The sequence below is a fragment of the Seriola dumerili genome, unplaced genomic scaffold (genome assembly GCF_002260705.1).
Source record: "Seriola dumerili isolate Sdu_G_001 unplaced genomic scaffold, Sdu_1.0 BDQW01001815.1, whole genome shotgun sequence".
NCBI lineage: Eukaryota > Metazoa > Chordata > Actinopteri > Carangiformes > Carangidae > Seriola > Seriola dumerili.
The window spans coordinates 710,824-729,734 of record NW_019176070.1 but is presented as its reverse complement, the minus strand read 5'-3'; the positions used below and the strand labels follow the sequence as shown (position 1 = coordinate 729,734).

The window sequence follows — 18,911 nt, the reverse complement described above, 5'->3', positions numbered from 1 at the left end:
ATTTGTGTTTTGTAGCAATACTGTGGATTGTACTGGAAGAGTAGCTCTACACTACAGGGGGCTCCACCTGCCAAGAATCTCATTAGGTGCAGTTAAAACAGCGTTAAAACAATGCTGCAAACATTCATGCAGTCTGACTACACCTGATGAAGATGCAAATCTGCTGCATTCATGTTCTACTGTTTGAGTTGAGATCAGTGTCTACCTGCAGAGCAACAGTCTTATGCTCATTTTCACCACCTAAGCAGCGATGTAATTAAACATATTCCGTGGTGTGGTGTGGAGCTCCTGTCTCATTCCTCGTCAACTTTATGGTTTTTTTTTCTGTTTTCTTTTTTTTTTTTTTTTAACGATATTGGGACTTTTGGGGCGGAAAAAAAAGCACAATCCCCATGTGATATGAGCCGGGAATTGGATGGCACAATACTTGCTGACGTGACACTCGCAAACCCTCTAATTTGCCAATCCAGCCCGGAGTGCGCGTCTCACCCCCACCACACCACCACTCCACCACCCCCGACTCCCCACCCCCCCCTCCTCCAAACCTCAGTTTCTGCACCAGCACTCTCCGGTCCACAGCCACAGGGCGCAGAGCTGCTCAGTGCAACAGCTCGGGATCCACTTCACCATCCGCCTCTGGTGTGTGCACGCTTCCTCGTCGCGTGGAGTTGAAGTTGGAGGACCATTCGTTAGATATTGCAAAAAGAAAAAAATCCTTATACAGGTGATCTGGACTGCTGCAAACCCCGGCACTCTATGAGAAAGAAGAAGAAGAAAATAACATAGCTGCGCGGTGTCATGAGATCTCTCTGGAAAACATAAATTGTTGAGGACTTTTTTTCTCCTCCTTTTTTTTTTTTTTTTTTTTTTTTTTTTTTTTTTGGTTTTTTAATTTTTTCATACTTGATGAAAAATATCGCAGCCTGGTAAAAGAACAGACGTATTTATTTTTGATGTCACATGCCAACATTGGTCGAGACCTCAGCGCCGTATCCTGTGCAATAACAGAAATGGTAAGAAGCAAAAGAAACAGTCCAACACTGCATCAGTTTCTTAGACTTATACTTTAAGGGCGTTTATAAATGTTCCTTTTTTGTATATATATCCTCCTTACTGGCTACTTTATAGCTGTTTATTTTTGGAAGACGATTAATAAATCCCTGACACGTCCAGCACACATTTGTCAGACATTAAACACCCTGGGTGCTGTAGGGCGTGATTGGTGACAGGCGGTTTGTTTTCACACACCCTGAGGCACCTGTTTTATCCTCAGAAATGAACAGTTAACACTGCACGTACTGTGGAGACTGAGCGCAGCAGCAAAGAGGCTTGATGCGAGAAGTTGATCCACTGTATCTGCTGTGTAAATTCACCATTTTTTAGGAGTGAGAACGACAAATGAGGACTTCACTGCCCCCCACCCCACCCCCGATTTGCCCTCTTTAGGATCAAAAATCTGCTGTTAACTGTATTTGTGGGGGATGATGCGTTAACTGACCGTGTTGTGTCTGTGATGGCAGGTGGTGGCGCACGGAATACAACAGTTTTGTTTTAAACGGGGGACTGCTCAGAGAGGATAAATTGCGTGCAAAGTTGTGCGGCTTTCTGCTGAGGGAGTTATCCTGCGGCTTCAACCCCCCTCCCCCCTCCCCGTCCCTGAATAAACATGAGTCCACGGCGAGACACGGGGCCGCTCCAGTGCGTGGGACTCACCGCGCTTCTCCTGTGCGCAGGTAAGACCCCTGAGAAACCTCCGCCAATGTCAGTGCGCACAGTGCGTCCACACAGCTGAACAAGAATTATGGAAATGAAAGGCAATGGTCACATAATAAGAGACGCCTGTAAATGCATCAACCTCTATAGAGTGACTCCATTCAGCGTGGAACATTTAATGAAATGCAAATGATTTCCTTTCAGTCAAGAGGACATATATAATTTATGAGACATATAATTAGCTGTAAGCTGTTGTGGCAGAATACAAAATGACTTGTAATATTAACATGAATGAACTGTGACAGTTGCCTAGAGAGAGCGTGTGCGTGGGGGTTTGGGGTGTTGTAGCAGCACTGATTTGGGATGCAGCGTGTGTGAGCGTGGCACTGCAGAGCACCAGCAGTAACAACAGGCTGCAGACACAACCCAGAGAAAGAGGGAGAAAGTGCATCTTTTCACCAAGTTTGTGCAATTCTACTCCTGGAGAGACTGTGTGTGTGTGTGTGTGTGTGTGTGTGTGTGTGTGTGTGTGTGTGTGTGTGTGTGTGTGTGTGTGTGTGTGTGTGAGTGTTTTTGTACACACTCACAAAAATAACATTCTTGGGGTGCTGGAGTGTTCATGTTTGCCTGTGAGAGTGGACGTTTGGGTGTTATGTGTTCGTTTATGCAAGTCAAGTGGGCTTATGCAGACCTGTAATTAACAAAATGCATATATAGGAAAAAACTACGTTGTGTGTTTCCATCCTCACTCTGAAGGCATGTGTGAAACACGCTCTCTCACTTGGTTGTGGGAACTAGAAGAAGGATATATCTTTTTTTTTAACTACAGATTTACAGATTTACTACAGATGATGGGGAAACACTTACTGTAGCTATGGATTGAGAGGGAAATTATATATTTTAAAAACATTGGGTTGTATTTGTGTAGTTTTCTTCATCCTTCCATTTGGTTATAATAATATTTCATTAAAAATGTCATTGCTGATGTTGGGGGATGTGGCATCGTGTCTAGACACTCTTTAAACCTGGGTCCATTAGTAACAATAGCAGTGAGATGATGAGACAGATTCAAAACAAACGCCCAGTTTGGTCATATTATCTAAAACACTGTATTGCAGAGGTGGGCAGAGTGAGATTAATACCCAGACCCTCTGCTGCAAACACCCCTCAGATTCATCAGAGCTACTTCCTGGTTCACCTTTGACCTATAAGCTGCAAAACAGTTTTAAAGTTGAGTGGTAAATCCACCTTCATTTTAACTTTCAAGATAAACATGTCTGATCATTTCACTGCTCATTTTGTTTAGTCAGATGAAGTATTTCTGGTGAATATCCACAATGAAGTTGCAGATTAAACGTTAGTAGAAATATTTGGAAAAAAAGTACAATCTTCCTTTAAGTTTGTATTGCAAAATAACATTTTTTCAGCCATGTAACTGTGTTCACCTGGAGAAAGCCACTCCACAAATGTACAGGTAGGCCCCACGACTGATCCATATCTCACTGGGTTTGGTGCAGGTGAGAGTGGAGAGGAGGAAATCCCGTCAGTCAACCCCCTGGTGTGCAGAGTCTCAGAGGATATTATACCTCTCCAGCCATCTGATTGCTCTCACCGAACAGGTTCTGGGTTGTCTCTTTGAGACACACGCACTGACAGGCACATACTGTAGAGGATACCTACACACACGCACATGCTGTCAGACTGGCCATCAGGACATTTGGAAATACTCGGTGTATCCTGGCATGCTATAGGATGTGATACAGGCAGTTTTTTTTTTTTTTTTTTTTTTTAAAAACAAGACAGATTGGAGGACTGTTAGAAAAAGTTTCAGGAGTGAAGTGTTGCCTAGTTACCATTTTACAATAAGGGAAACACAAAAGTTGCAGAATTTCTTATTAACAAATAAATATTATGTGAGTATGATACTATAATAGTCTTACTGCTGATCTGTGAAGCATTAATAACTGATTTTAACCTCCATAAAGTCATGCTGAATGGTTGGAGAAATACCAAAAACAAATATATCTCTCTGTTTATATCTCTATAATTGTCCTATGTGCTCACAGTATAGTTTTCATCACTTGTTCCACAAAGTGCTTGAATGCCTGGTATAAAGGGCAGTGTGCTAAACAAGAGTGGGAGGATTCCCACTCTGAGTTTTCTTGCGCTTCTATGTATGTGTGGGCCTTTAATATGTGCCAGAGTGGACTGAGATGGAAAGTTGAAAAGTTGCAAAACCAAAAACACATTTAGCTTCAATTTAATAATAGCTGTCCTGGTCTCTCTCTCTCTCTCTCTCTCTCTCTCTCTCTCTCTCTCTCTCTCTTTCTCTCTCTCTCACATACTCACCTCAGCACGCACAGAATCCTAACCAAAGTCGCAAAAGCCACAGACACTCAGGCAAGGAAGCGAGAACACGCCTGGAGTTTCAGGATATGTGATCCCTGTAACGGGGTCATGCACACATTGTTACAATCCACACATCACAGGTTGATTATTCAAACAGAGTGCTGCAGATAGCAGGAGATGCTAATGTAACCACTGTTTATTGCCAGACAAGAAATTTGATATTGGACGATTCTGCAAAGCAACAGATTACGTTCAAATGACAATGTTTTTTTCACGTTCTTGCTTTCTCTAACATGCATGGAAACCACAGTGCCGATCATTTAAGGAAAAAGTTGGTATTATGGCAAATACACTATAGTTAAGGCGTGGTTAACTAAAACACTTGGTGAAAGTTAGGGAATGTGCAGTGTTTTGCTAATGCACAGAACTAATATTACGCACCAGTGATTTCTATTAAGTGGTCATTTGGCCACAGGTTTGGATCAGATCTTCAGTCTACACATGCAAAACGTGACTGCTCCGGTGCAATAAACAGTGGAGAGTTTATGTTTGATGGGTGATTCCTAAATGAGAAAGAGTTAATGAGGCCGGTTAACAAGTTCCAGACGAGTTCCCGGAGGGCCGACATCAGCCCTGTATACTGTAGCTCAGTAAGCTTTGATGCTATTTCCATATTATCCATCTATCGGCTGTCGTGATAGTGATGTTGGAGGTTGTTGAGTGCAGTTGGCACAAACAAACGAAACGAAATTAATTGCTCCCATTCACCTTTTCAGCAGCACTGTCTGTTACCCTGATGAATTCCTTGTCACTCGAGAGAGGCAATGCTTTTACAGTGCTTGCACTGGGTTATAACAGCATCACATCCCCGGCTTCAGTATGGATGTTTTTGTTACAGCTTTTTTTCATCATTTTGAAAGTCGCAAATAATGAACTCATACTGAAGCAAGCTGATTCCACCTGGGAACAGGTCAGATCTGGTTTTCAAAAGGTTACCAAAAAGTATATATTTTTGAATTACCAGAGCTGTTGCAATCAGAATCTACACCCTTTTAGAGGCTGCAGTGGATTTCACAGTTCTGAAGTCATTCTGTCGACTGTTTTACCGCAGTTGCCACAATAAGCTTTTAACAGTTCTACTGACGAAACGACTGAGAAACTTAAAACAGATTATCCTGTGCCAATGTTAGGAGAGAGGAAGAGCCCAGAGTGACCCTGCACACAGCTTAAGGCCGTGAAATCTAAACTGGCATCTACCTCCAGGAGAGCAAAGTCTCATGGGATATTACTTGTTGGCTCTAAGCATCTCTTGGTTTAATTCTGGGAGGGGGTTGGCAGGGCTGCGCGCTTCTGGGCAGCGATAAGATGACTTTGTGAAAAACTCTCATATGAAAAATTTCTCTTCCCCTCTCTGGCTTCGTTTTGCACCCGTTTTCTCCTTAAGTGGTTCAAAAGGTATTTTTCTTGGAGCTGTAATGTTCATTACCATAATACAAGCATTGGTGTACTTGTTACAGGAGGCTTTGACCAGGAAGCTAGAAATTGAGTCAGTCTCTTAAATATTGTGGGTCCTTCCCCGCAGCAGAACAAAGTGTCTGAATTTCCAGTGGCAAAGTCAAAGTTTATCACACTGAAAAAAAAACAAAAAAAAAAACACAATATATTGCCTGTAAAGCAATAGTCCTCCAGTCAAATACACACAATTCGCCAAATCCACTGCAAAAATGTACTATCACTGAATGAAATGCTTTATTAGGAGGTGATGGATGAAGCCTGGCTTGCCCTGTGTGACACTGTATTTCACACAAGGCTCCAGAGAGCAGCAGAAGGAAACGCTGCACCAGGGAGCCATATGTCATATTATGTGGGTCATAACACAGAGACACAAGTCATAAAGTGAAAGGTAATGCAAAGTTATGTTGAGTAATATTTGGAGTCCAAACCCACAAAATTGCTTCAAAAAGCTCCCATGGTCCTGAATAAAGTAAATTGAATTAGATTCAATGGACTGAGCCGCTAGTAGTTCTAAGAGACACACACTATAAACCCACCTTGTCAGTATGAAGAAAGCTTATACCGGCTGATTTAATGATGGAGTCAAGCAATACTGAAGTAGAAAAGGGGACTATTTTTTCTCTATGATGTATTGGTATTAATAACCGATTGTGAAAAGAGGGGAAAATGTGAATCAGCCAATGAACTATAATTTGGGAAATGGCAGATTTCTATTAAGGAAGGCAATTAAAATTTAGCGTGTTGCACAAAAGCCAAATCCCAATATCAACCAACTCACTCAAGTGCCGTTTCTTCAGACAATGAGACGATATTTACTCGTACTGCGGTCTGCTGTCTCTGCAGAGCTTTCTTAGTCTCCATACCCGCAACTATACATCAAGTTAGTCACGGTGCTGCCGAATAAACACAGCAGCATACAACAGAGGGAGCTGATGGCAACAGATGATTGGTTAGAGTCTCGAGAGCCCAGCAGGAGTGGTTCCTCCTTGTTGGTTAATTAAACTTGTATTCTTGTGCATTTGTCCAGCATCGACATCTAAGTAGAAGAGCACTTTGGTAAAGGTTAGGGGGGAATAGTTAGTTAAATATGAAAATGCATACTTCAAGTCACTATTCACTTTTTTTTCAATATTAAAGCAAGACTGCAATCTTCCAAGAATAAACAAGCGCTGTGCGTCAACATAACCTTTTAAACATTATGAACACTTTTTAAAGTAGCAGTTCATAAACAACATTTTGAATCTTGAATATTGAATCTTGTCAACATTTTATTATGTTGATAAATACATGATCCAAGCAAAATTATGTATAAATTGGTTGCATTTAAAAAGTAATTTCGAGATGACAGGGTTGTATTAAAATGTCATCTCCCTTGTCATCACAACAGAAAGCTCACATAAAAAGCCTTACCATTGCAACTGTGGAAGTACAGTATTGCAGCGACTGAGAGAACAAACTCAATATTTGATCAAATATAGGGAAGATTTTCTAGATTGTTTGCTCTAATGAAGGTCTGATAGATCGGGAGCTTAGGAAGAAAAGTGAAGACACTGCATAGATCTAAGTGTTTCTGTCATTTTGGACTCATTGATATTTCCAGCACCGTAGCAGAGAACTGGTCGGGTGGAGCGGGGGTCATCCTGCAGCATCTCCAGTTGTTTATCGCAACATCCTTGAATCTTTATGATAGGAAAGAGCTTAAGTGAAATATTAATCAGAGAAAAATCCAGTATATGAGTTGTGCCTGGATCAGCTGCTCTTCGTGGGGGTAATGACAATGAACAATTGTTAATTGATTAACTGGACTGAAGGGTTTCTGATACACCCTTTTTATCCACTTGCCACAACTTAGGCTCTCTGGAAAAATGTTCTGAGCATCCAAACTTCAAATACTAGCAGAAACACAGGTCATGTCTTCAGGGGATTTTTATTTTTCTATTTTTTGGCAACTAATTTGACACAAATACAGGATGGCCTTGGTTGCGTTATCTTCATTACCACACACATTTTGGAAGAGGTGTCTGTTTCATCAGTGGAGAAAATCATAAGCTTGGAGTGCTTTAACTGAAATGCATGTTGAGGGTTTATTTTCTTTAGTTAGCGAATGGCTTTAGCTAATGTCATTAGTCGTGGAAGCTGAGTGATTGACAGGAACTGACTTTGATGTTGCACAGTGATTGTAGCACACAAGGACGGTCCACTGCTTGTCTCTGTGCAGGGAATTCAAACCACAGTTATAATGAAGCACCTTCCTTTTTTTTTTTTTCCAAGCCAGCAAAGTGTGTCCAGTGTTACTGTTTAATTAGTTGTATTTTCTAATAACTAATTTTCTAAAATGAATTCATAGCAATTATTGATAATGATGACTAAAAGAAGCCAGGATGGCTTGGGCTGCTCAACTCCTATGAAAATACAGAGGTATATGTTGAGTTAAACGTGAGAATTCAGAGAGGCGTGGGCTTTAGACAGCATGACAAATGAAGGAATTTTACTCCTTAACTATTTCTTCAGTCATAGGACATGGTCATTTGCTTCTGCAGAAATTCATAGGGTGTAATCCACTGGGGAAAAAGAAATGCGAAGAGTGTCTTTCTTTTCCCACAGGTTTTGCTTTACTAATAGGATCAAAAGCTGGGAAGGATGAAAAGGAGAATAATCGATATATGACAGCATTAGGATGAAACATTGCCCCGCTTTCCTTCTTCACTCCGAACGTTTGGAGGATTGGGAATACAGCGCGCCTAACCATGGCTGGCGCATGAAGATCCGTGCTGATGCACCCCGACACACATAATCACACACAAATGCACGTGCACAGCATCGCTAAAGCTTTTGTGACACATTGTAGATGCACACTGTAAACAGACACTCGCACACAGAGAGACACACACAGACTCATCTCCTTGGGCAAACAACTTCACAGCCATCCAACTGGGGAAAGGATCGCACTCTGCGGGAGGTCTAGAGACAATTAGCATAACTAACAGAACACCCAGTGCACACCCAGCAAATCAGAGGGAAATGAAAATGAAGCTACACAATCAGAGCAGACGAAGAATGTTAACAGCATTTTTTTTGTCACTTCCTGTAGGAAAGATTGACAGGGAGAGATCACACGTTTATCGCTGTTCGCTAGTTTCGGTCCCATACGTCAGTGGAGGTACAGTACGTGCTCCTCTCTCTCACAAGTCTGTCACTTGGGCTTCAAGCCCCCGCTGAGCTGGCCTCGCGCTGCATCACTTTACAGAGGAGGAGTGCAGAAGTTTTGCAGTAAGTTGTTGGAGAAAGTCACTAACCTTTTTCTTGTGTCATTTTTTTTGTGAGTGTTTGTGTGTGAATGCTGCAGGTACAGAGGTAGAGATGATGACAGTGGGAGAGTTTTCTGGGATTGATGTTATCTGCTCAGGTCAGAGCAGGAGGAAGCTATGTATTTTTTGTCCAGCAGGAAAACATGATTGATAACGGTGGAAATGGCCCCGATGGGCTGCACTGTCGTGTAGTCTTTTTTTCTGTTTCTGTTGCTCTCCTCAGACACAGCATGCAACCGACTCTCGGTCTGTCTTGTCTCTATCTTTCTCGTAATTGCCTGGTTTTCATCAGCGGTTCTGACTCTGGTTAAGAGCTGCTCCTCACTGATTGATTTACCACCCGGTTCATCAGGTGTTAAGAGATGAGAAACTATCAAGTTATTATATCAAAAGTTCAGTCTGGCACAACAACAGCAAAAAAAAAGGAAAAAAAAAAAGAAGAAAAACCCAGACAGGTGAATTTTAATTTCAAACTTGATAGACACTTCAGAATTGAAACCTGAGGGGAAACTATTCCACACCTTTAGGAATGTGGCTCCCAAACCAAGACTCAATTCCCTTACCAATTTTCAGCAACACTGCCTCAAGAGAGGTAAACATTGCTGAGAGCTCCAGCCAATAAAAAAATGTATTAGCAATAGGTCTTCCATCTTCCAAAACCTATATCTGTATAGGTGTTAATACTTTGCAGTAAGCCAAGTGAGGCTCAGAGCACTTCAGCCGTAGTGATAAATGGACTGGAATAGTCTTTGCACTTTTCAAACTAGATGAAAAAAGATGATCAGAAATCTGCAGATGTGCATGTAATGTCTAACAGGTGATGCCAAATAAAGCTCTTACTGCGTAATCTATATGTTAATGTGGCTAACTACGTACTGCTTCAGAACACTGTAACGGTATATATAACCAACTGATGTAGGAGCAGGCTATAGGGTTAGACTCAGCTTCATACACCACCAGGGTTTTGTGGATTGCTTTTCAGTGGTTCTATGTATGTTTGGTTTATTTGGCCAGGAGAACGAGAGAAGCTATCGATCGATCTGTGGACTTCAGGCCAGACATGAGCACAAAATTGTGAGCAGCCTTAAAAAACTGTTATTGGTCAATTTCTAGTTAACATTAAATCTGCTGATGACCAGTTGGTAGGCCCTATTAGGTCCCAAAATTGCAATCTGCGCAGCGGTGGAACAGATGTCAGCACGAAATGAGAAAAATCTGTTTTTGAGCTTCAATAGTTGAGTGTTGCGTGTGTGTGTGTGTGCGTGTGCGTGCGTGTGCATGTGTGTGTGTGGATTTGTGGATGCGTGTGTATTACCAGTGTTGACATAAAAAGTGTTAGCTCCTCAATTGTGCTGTAGCCTGCCAAAAAGAAAAAAAAAATCTGTAATCAAATTCAGGATAATCAGAAATGTGGCTCCACACATATGGTCTTTCTTACCCTCTCATTTTCTCCCCCTCTCATCTATTCACCGCCTCCCTCTCCTCTGCCCACCTACCATACTCTCCCTCAGCTTCACATCTTCATCATCTTTCTTCTCACCCTCTCATCTCCAGCAACCTTTCTCTTTCCCTCTTCATTTACTGTTTTTTTTTCTTTTCATCTCTTATTCTCACATGTTCTGGTTTCTTTCATCACAGAGTGAAGCTGAATACACCAATAGAGAAATATCACATTTATTTAAGAGACAGATTTGGCAGCAAGGTTTTTTGCTTGCTGTTTTTCTATGTAACAGTATAATATCTAGGAATATTACCAAACAGAAAGATAAAAAAAAAAATAGTTACTGTTATGATCTCCTTCCAATACATTTTATACCAAATAAGAATTCAAATGAATGAAAGGAATAGTTTGACATATTGGGTCATAACCTTTTCAGCTTTCTTGGCAAGACTTAATAGACGTAAATTTAAAGCTACAGTCAGCAGCCAGTTAGCTTAGCTAGCAGTTTCCCTTGCTTTCAGTCATTGTGCTAAGCTAACTGACTGCTTGCAGTTGCTTCATATTCAGCATAAAGACATGAGAGTGGCATCAATCTTCTCATCTATCTCTTGGGGAGAGAGCACATGTTTTGTTTTGTTGTTTTTCTTTTTAACTCACTTCCTTTACTTCACATAATGGAACAAATAAGTTAAGAGTTATGTATTTAAGTCTGCTTGTATTTTAAATACATATGATGAAAGTTCTGTGTATCTTGTGTTTGTTTTGTAGTATATGGTTTTACTTGGCTATAAAACCATATCCTACAAAACACTCTCTTTCACTCTTTTGAAATCTTCCAGTTTAAATTATCCGTTACCCATCAGCAGCTCTCTGCCTGTTGTCACCAGCGACCTAGTGTTTATAGTCTTCACCCAGCACTGTTATATGATCCGTTTCAGCCATGCTGTAAATAGTTTCCCTCATTTTATCACTTTACAGGGCAGTTCACTGGCCAAAATCGACTGACCTCTTGGTCATGCTTTATTTTTGTAATCCATGGTAAGATCTTTCATCCACATTCCCTCTTTGCCCATTGTATCTACAAATCAGTCTCCATGAACTCATTCCTTTCACTCTCGCACCATCCATGGCCTTTACTTCTCGGCAGAATTGAATTACCATGGGTAACCAGACCAACCAACATGAATTGTCACCAGAATCAATCTAAACAGAAGACGAATGGGCAATCCGCCGCCTGTTTTGCCTGGTTGCGCTGGCTCAACCAAAAGACAAAGTGAAGAGGGACGAGCTTGTGGCCCTGAGCTCCGATATTGCAATTTCCCACCCAATGCGGCTCCAGTGAAGGTCTATCCAGTCATAGGCTACGTAAGGAAACAAAATCTCTGCCTCCATTTTTGAAGCTTTTCCCTCATCTGGCTGCTACTCCAACATTCGTCAGCACACAGGGGATTTGAAGGCTTTGTAAAACCATTTGATCAGATTACCCCAAATATCTGATCACTTATAGGCCGTAATTTGTATTTTCAGTGCTTTAATCTATGCTTAGCACGCGCCTGCACCCCATCCAAGGCAATAACAGTGATTTTACGATGTCTCTTATTTAGTCATCCTGTCCTCGTTTCCCACATGAGCAATATACTGTGCTGCTCTGAGCATGCCCAGGGCCAGATCTGGGCCTGGTGCCTCAGTAATAGATGATAAATCAGTTCTTAAAAGGTCCATATAGAGGGAAGTCGAGATGTATCCAAAGCCCAAGGATTTAAACAGAGACATGAAATCCCCTTTGTTTCGCTGTGGGCATGAAGCTGAGTGAGTGAGCCTTGTGTGGGCTCCTGGTACCAGTCTTGGGCTTCCCGGGTGCCAGCATTTTCCAGCAGGTAATTGGGCCTTTCTGAGCCAGTGTGTGTGTGTGTGTGTGTGTGTGTGTGCGTGTGCGTGTGCGTGCGTGCGTGTGCGCGCGCACAAGAGCTCCATGAATACAGTGAGGGTACAGGCCCCTCCCTTTCCAAAGTAGACGAGGAAAGACACATGCCGCTTTTATTTAGGGTAACTGATGAGGTAGACAGCTGGACTGATGTGGTCCAGTCAGTGTATGCCCTATCACTCACAGCCTGAGGTGTGATTTCCATCAGCACTTTCATTTTCTTTAGCTTCTCATCTTTCTGGTTAGGTCCCCGTGTGGGTTTGCTTCGTGGATTCCCAGGAGATTCAAAGACTGATACTGATTTTCACTTTAAATAATTTCATATAAAAATAGGTTGCGGTTGGTATATCATCGTCTCTGCATAATCTCTGTCGAGCTCCCCCATCCTTTATAGAAAAAAAACAAAAAAAACAGGAATATGCCAAGCTCACATCCACTTGACAACTTGCCAACTCTTGAGTTGCTTAGGTCATGATATATTTTGGACTAGAAAAATAGTCTCGGGAGTCAGAAATGTTGAGAAATCCTCTGATATACTGATATACTGATGTTGAGTAAACAAGACCTGACACTACAGTATTTTACATGTTTGTCCTTGTGATACAGTACAATATTTGCTCTATATTTCCCAGGCAGGGTGCAGGATCAGATAGCTTTTCTCGACGCAGTGACTGCCTAGCATACACAGTTATCAGCGACTGCAGATGTGCAGGCTTTGTTTAATTCACAACAGTATTAGAGGAGACAGATATCACTGATTCAGTATGAGGCACATTGGTACATTGTAGGGGTTGTTAAATGTGGCAGAAGTGATTATATTCAAAATTTATATATTATTTTTCTCAATTAGTTCATTAATGTAGTCTTTAGGATATCAGGAAATACCCATCACAAGCTCCCAGAGCACAAACTGAGGATTCAAATAGCTTGGTTTGTTTGCAAATTGTTTTCAGCCATGCTAGCAGAATGTCAGTGTGTCAGTCCATCACTTTGGTTCAGACTATAAATATCTCAACAATTATTGGATGGATTGCTATGAGATTTTTCCACAAATATTCATGGTCCCCACTGGATGAAAAGGATGACTCCCTGACTCACCCTCTAGCGCCACAGGAAGGTCAACATTTTCACTTATCCAGCAAAATATCCCAACATCTACAGGATGAGTTGACACCAAATTTTGTCATGGTTCCCAGATGATGTTGAAGAACTTTTGTGATCCCCTAAATGCTGACAATCGTATTAAGCTCTGCTGTGCCCCACTGCAGCCACTAGCATAGGCTGTAAAATCTGTGGTACATTTATTAATTTATTGACTTTTTAAACTGTTGTTGATCAACTGATTGATCGCCTAATAGTTCCAGCACTAATATAAAGGGTATTTACACAGCACTTCATGTATATGTGTGTTATGAATCGCTGTCTAAATATCCCAGAGTGCAGTGAGGAAGCAAATGTTTGCAAATCCTTTAAAGCCAAAATCTATATGGAGAAATCGACTGGAGGAATTTTCCTGGAATCCTATTCAATTGCTGCGGATGAGAGAAAAATTAAAGCGGGACAGATGTTACTGCAGGTAAAACAAAAGGAATTGAATCTTAGTATCATCAGTGGCGGATAAAAAGTGAAGGAGTGAGAGAGTAAAAAGCACCAAATGAAATCAGCCTGAGAAAAACAAAGCACAGATCACGTTTCATCACACTGAGGAAATCTGCTGCTCCATACTTGTAGCCTGGTAACTTGGAGCTCTTGCATCAAACACTTCTCTGTATTCTTCTCGTCTTTAAAAGCTGTTTGATTTATCTACAATGCGTATTCATACGCACTGCAAATATTTATCTTGCCATTCTTAGGTTGGATTTCCTCACAAGGTGGGATATACCTCCAATCTGTAAAGCTAATTCCATCCCGATGTCGTACAGGGCAGATGGTCTTTCATATGTAGATTTGATTAAATTATGCCGGGGTGAGCTCATTAGATTGGATTTACATTTAGAGATCTTTTTGTGCTCCATCCCACCTTCCCACCCCCTCCTCCCGAAACCTCTCGCGAGTACTGCAATCATAGGATTCTGATGACCTGACATTTCCCGGCCAGCTTTTCCACCGCCGCAGCACTGCACACTCACAAAGTCATGTCTGCTCATCAAAGCTAGGAAATGGCACCATGCTGTTTTCAAATTCGTGGTTCACTTTGCTATATTAAACACTCTCATGGTTCTGTAATGGGCCTAGCCGGTTAATTAAGTGGGTCAGAGAGCAGATCAAAGGCCTCTGGTAGATACATTCAGTATTTTGGACCTGTGTAGAGTCAAGACACCAAATTTGTGTCAGTCAGTCAAAGATGGAAGACTTTACTCATAGGCTTAGATTTTCGAGCAATGATCTTTGTTTTTTATTGATGAATAATTGATTGATACATCTTTTGAAATTTTGAATTTTGAAATTCGAATCTTCACTTTCTCATAGAGAAGCATGAAGTCATTGCATCACAATTTCTGTTTGTTTTAGTTTGTTTTGCTTAAGGGTTTGAGCTGGGCTGTCTATGGATGTATCTGCAGGATGACTGACTGTTTTAGGTTAGCTTGTTTAAAGAAAGCAGTGGATCTAATCGTGAGAGAAAAAAAAATTAGAGAGGTGGCCATCAATCATAAACCCCCGTTTCTCCCGCTGTCAAATTACCTCTGCAGCATCACGCCACCCCCGACTGCAGTTTTATAGGAAAAGAACACTTTATCTTTCCAGCTGTCAGAGGAATGATCGGCTAGTTGATTATGATGTTAGTGTTGTGGTACACCGATTAACTTTCACCGCTCAAAGCGTAGGCATGAATAAGCTGCCGCAGACCCTGCAGTGCAGACAGCATGCAAAACATGCAGGATAAGGTACAGTATGTTTATAAATATTAACACCATAAGTTGTGGCCGTATTTTCATTTGCTCGCAGCTTTTCTTTCTTAATGATTTCTATCATTTTTTAGCTGATTGTTTTTGTTTTTGTGTGATATTACACAGGAGAATAATAGTGGTAGAATAAAAGGGAGGATTGAGGGCTTATCTAGCTCTGCAGGTGTGGTATTACAGGCTTCTCAATGGGCATCAGACTTGTGGTGTGAAGTATAAGCTCCTGCACTGCGCAGAGCATTCTGTACATAATCCCAGTGCACTTTCCCATAACTGGGAGCTGGGACAAAGTGAAGGGCACACATTCTGTTGGCCGTGTGACACTGACAAGCGGCCACTGAGAGGGGGGGGGGCACGAGTGCCTGTCGTGTTTTTGTGTGGTTGTGATGCTGCTGTGGCTCAGGGAGAGATGCTCCTCGGGCCAATGTCAAGGCCCTTTCCTTCTTCCTTTCAGTGTTAAGTAACACAGACAAAAGAGAAAAAGAAATACACAAATGATGGTGATAATGTTATTAGAGGAGAAAAGGCTTTAGACAAATAATTTTACTGCGATGGTGGGTTCAGTGTGGCCGAAACTAATATCCCACCAAATGTAGTATTATCTTCAAACAAGCTCATTATATATTATCAGTGATGTAATACATTTAGACGGATCATCCTTCAAAGCACTGCGGTGAAATGAATCTATTTTCATCTATTTTCTTTATGTATACTAATCTATTTCTGTGCTACAGTGCCCCAAACTTGTGTTATGTACTCATCTATTTTCATTCCACATTGTGGTAAAATAAGACAGTGGATCTGGACCACTGAATATTCAGTGAGTCTTTGTAGACTAATTATAATGTGTGTCTTCATAAACTTGGGGACTGCATGCAGTGACTGAATAAGGCAGAGCAGAAAAATAAATTGATTTCTTGCTTTGATGCAGCTGTGTTGCGTGCACAAGTGTCTGATGAGGGGCTGCGTGAAATAAAGAAATCTTATTCCTAATATTTTTTATTTTGTATGATAATTTTGGCCAGCTACAGTACATCGCATTGTGCCGAATCCCTGCCTCAGCACTAGGATTGCGGGAAATCTATTCTGGGCTGTGATGAAATTAATGGGACATTTTATTGGTGCAGGTCATGTTTGTGTGGTTGTGGCATTGTAATGAAGAAGAATGTTGAGGAATGTTGAGGAGGTGGAACATTAAAATGCCCCCGGCACGTTCTGCTCGCTGTTGAATGGGAAATAAGTCTATAATGGGTAAGGCTCAATCAAAACAAGTAATGATTAATGTGAGTTTGGATGTGTTTGCACACATCTGCTGATTGAGTGTACGCAACATGTGCGAATACAGACACACAAACATCATGACACATGCATACAAATACGCTCATATGAACAAATGTGCCCAGTCTTGCGTAGTTATTCAAGCGTTCAGACACCTCATGCACATAAATGCACGCACACACACTCCTAACGTATACATAAATGCCACAATAATAGATGCCAAGAGGGTGTACTTTGTGGGGAAAATGTGTATGTGCACAAAACTGCTTTTGCATCTCAAACATACGTAAAACGTGTGTTAAATATTTCACTCGTTGAAGTAATTCCTACCAAGCACAGGCGAAACTTTTGAGTTTAACTTGGGGGTTTATTTCTGCTCACCTCTGAAACAACATGACGGCCTAATGGACTAGGAGGGAAAGGAAACTGCTCGTGTGTGTCCATCGATGTCAACGAGCATAAATTGAAACTTTAAATGAACCTGGAAACTTTGAAACTGCTGCTTTTAGCAATTTTAGCATCAGTAAATCATTGCCACATTAATGTTGAGACATTAATGCAAACAAATGAGACCATTAGATCTCAGCCACTATTCGCCTCTGATTTGCATTTTAAAATGTGAGTGAAATACACTGAAGAGGCCGGTTAACTTTGTGCAATCGCAGATAGAGAAACAAATGAAACTTACTTGGAAATAAATCTCATTACCAGATGAAAAAATTTTGTTTTGACACTACGTCGTTCCTATTGTAATTTTTAAGTGTCTTTTCCTCCTGAATCACATTCTTCAGCTGGTTATAATTAAGCAGGGTGCAATTAAGTTGGAAACTAAAGAGTATTCGGTGATTGGATGAAATGTGAGATGTATAAACACTTGATGAAAACAACAACCTGGGTCAGCTGCACGAAACACACGCTAGAGCACCAATAAGCAGACAAACAAATATGAACCTGCCACATAAGTGCCATGGCGTAGGATGTGGTAAGCTGGCCACATTCATTGCATTTGGTGTCTGTTGAGCTATCCCATCCCATACACAAACACCTTACACACATACTGTACATACACTCCTCTGCCTCTATCGGTCTCAAACACAGATGGAGAGAGTCTTGGAAAATTGTACTCAAGTAAAAGTACTGTTACAAAGTTTTACTCAAATCACTTGTGTACTTGTGTTCAGAGCTTTTGATTCAACTGTATGATCATTTTGGAGGATGTAGTGTGTGCTGCTATTGAGCTGTGCTGCTTTATACAGAGAGGTTACTTAGCCTAGAGTCATGGGGTGGATAAAATGACAGAAAAACCTGAATACCATAGCCGGTGTCCAAAAGGAGATGTAACATAAACTCCACAGTGGCTACAGCGGACAAACAGACACAAAATGCAGCAATTGTTGATGCTGTACAGTGAGTTACAACGATCAGTCATTTGTTGCACTCAACTTCCTGAACGTCACTCTGTGAGTCCTGTGCTCCGTGAAGTCCTCCACAGTCTGCTCTAAATCCAACTCCTCCTCCTGCCACTTCATTCAGGTACATACATGATTTGAATAGCAGCAGCACAGAGCGTATGGAAATATTCAATGTCGCTGTTACTTTTGAGTGTGAGAAACAATCTGCAAAAGAGAATCTGACGAAAGAAAGTGGACTAAAAAGACAGCGTGAACACTGCTTAAGGTCTGATTTCACTGAGAGGCAGCCTATGTTGAGGACAGTGAATTTTGAGACAAAAACTCAGTAATGAATTGTTTGAACATGGTGATTGGAAATTAAACTAGTGTTGCAATGTGCTGTCCACAGTATTATTTTGTTTCACCCTTGAAAGCATTTTGGGTGTCCTTGGCATACAAACTGTTTGTGAACTCCTTAGACAAAGGCTTCTGGCCAGAGTTAAAGTAAAGTCATAATCGATTTCAAATCTGGCCGGTAGCATTTGCTGTCATCCCCTGGATCTTTGCCCTGTCTTCACTGTCCAACTATAGTATATCACCAACAGCAAAAAGCCACAAAGAATAAATCTAAAAGTGCCACATCTAGCACATAACACAATACTGTGCAAAGAAAATTTACTCATCAAGTATTTCATTATCTGAAGAAACAATAACTTTGTTATGTAACTGTTTAAAGGATTTAACTCCCTTTATCTCTCAGGAAAAATGAGCTGTGACTTCTCCCTACAGTGGAGCAGCTGAGACTGGAGTGATGGGGCATCACAGCGTACTGTTGTTGCTGAGTCAGGTCAGTCTGGATCGCCAGAGGGCATCCAGTCAGAATATGGAGGATGTTCTTGCGTTAATGAAGGGACTGTGCACTACTTCCTGTCAGAGCACTTCTTATCGCTTTGTTGACTTTACACAGATGGCAAACTACCACAGTCCAACTGCGACTCAGCACATTACCACGACTGTAACTACAACTATTGTAACAGTTGCTTTATCCAGTGTTTTAAGGTGAAAGTAGATATTGCTTGCTTCAAGGAG

The 18,911-nt window shown here is 41.3% G+C and overlaps 1 protein-coding gene across 1 annotated transcript in view; it reads left to right on the top strand.

Annotated features, from left to right (window-relative positions):
- The first annotated feature begins 1,666 nt into the window (after nt 1–1,666).
- Nucleotides 1,667–18,911, top strand: part of LOC111238960 (transmembrane protein 132C-like) — a 138,694-nt gene continuing 121,449 nt past the window's right edge. Inside the window, exon 1 of the mRNA XM_022768696.1 lies at nt 1,667–1,733. Coding sequence (XP_022624417.1) covers nt 1,667–1,733 — 67 coding nt within the window. The remainder of the gene's footprint in view (nt 1,734–18,911) is intronic.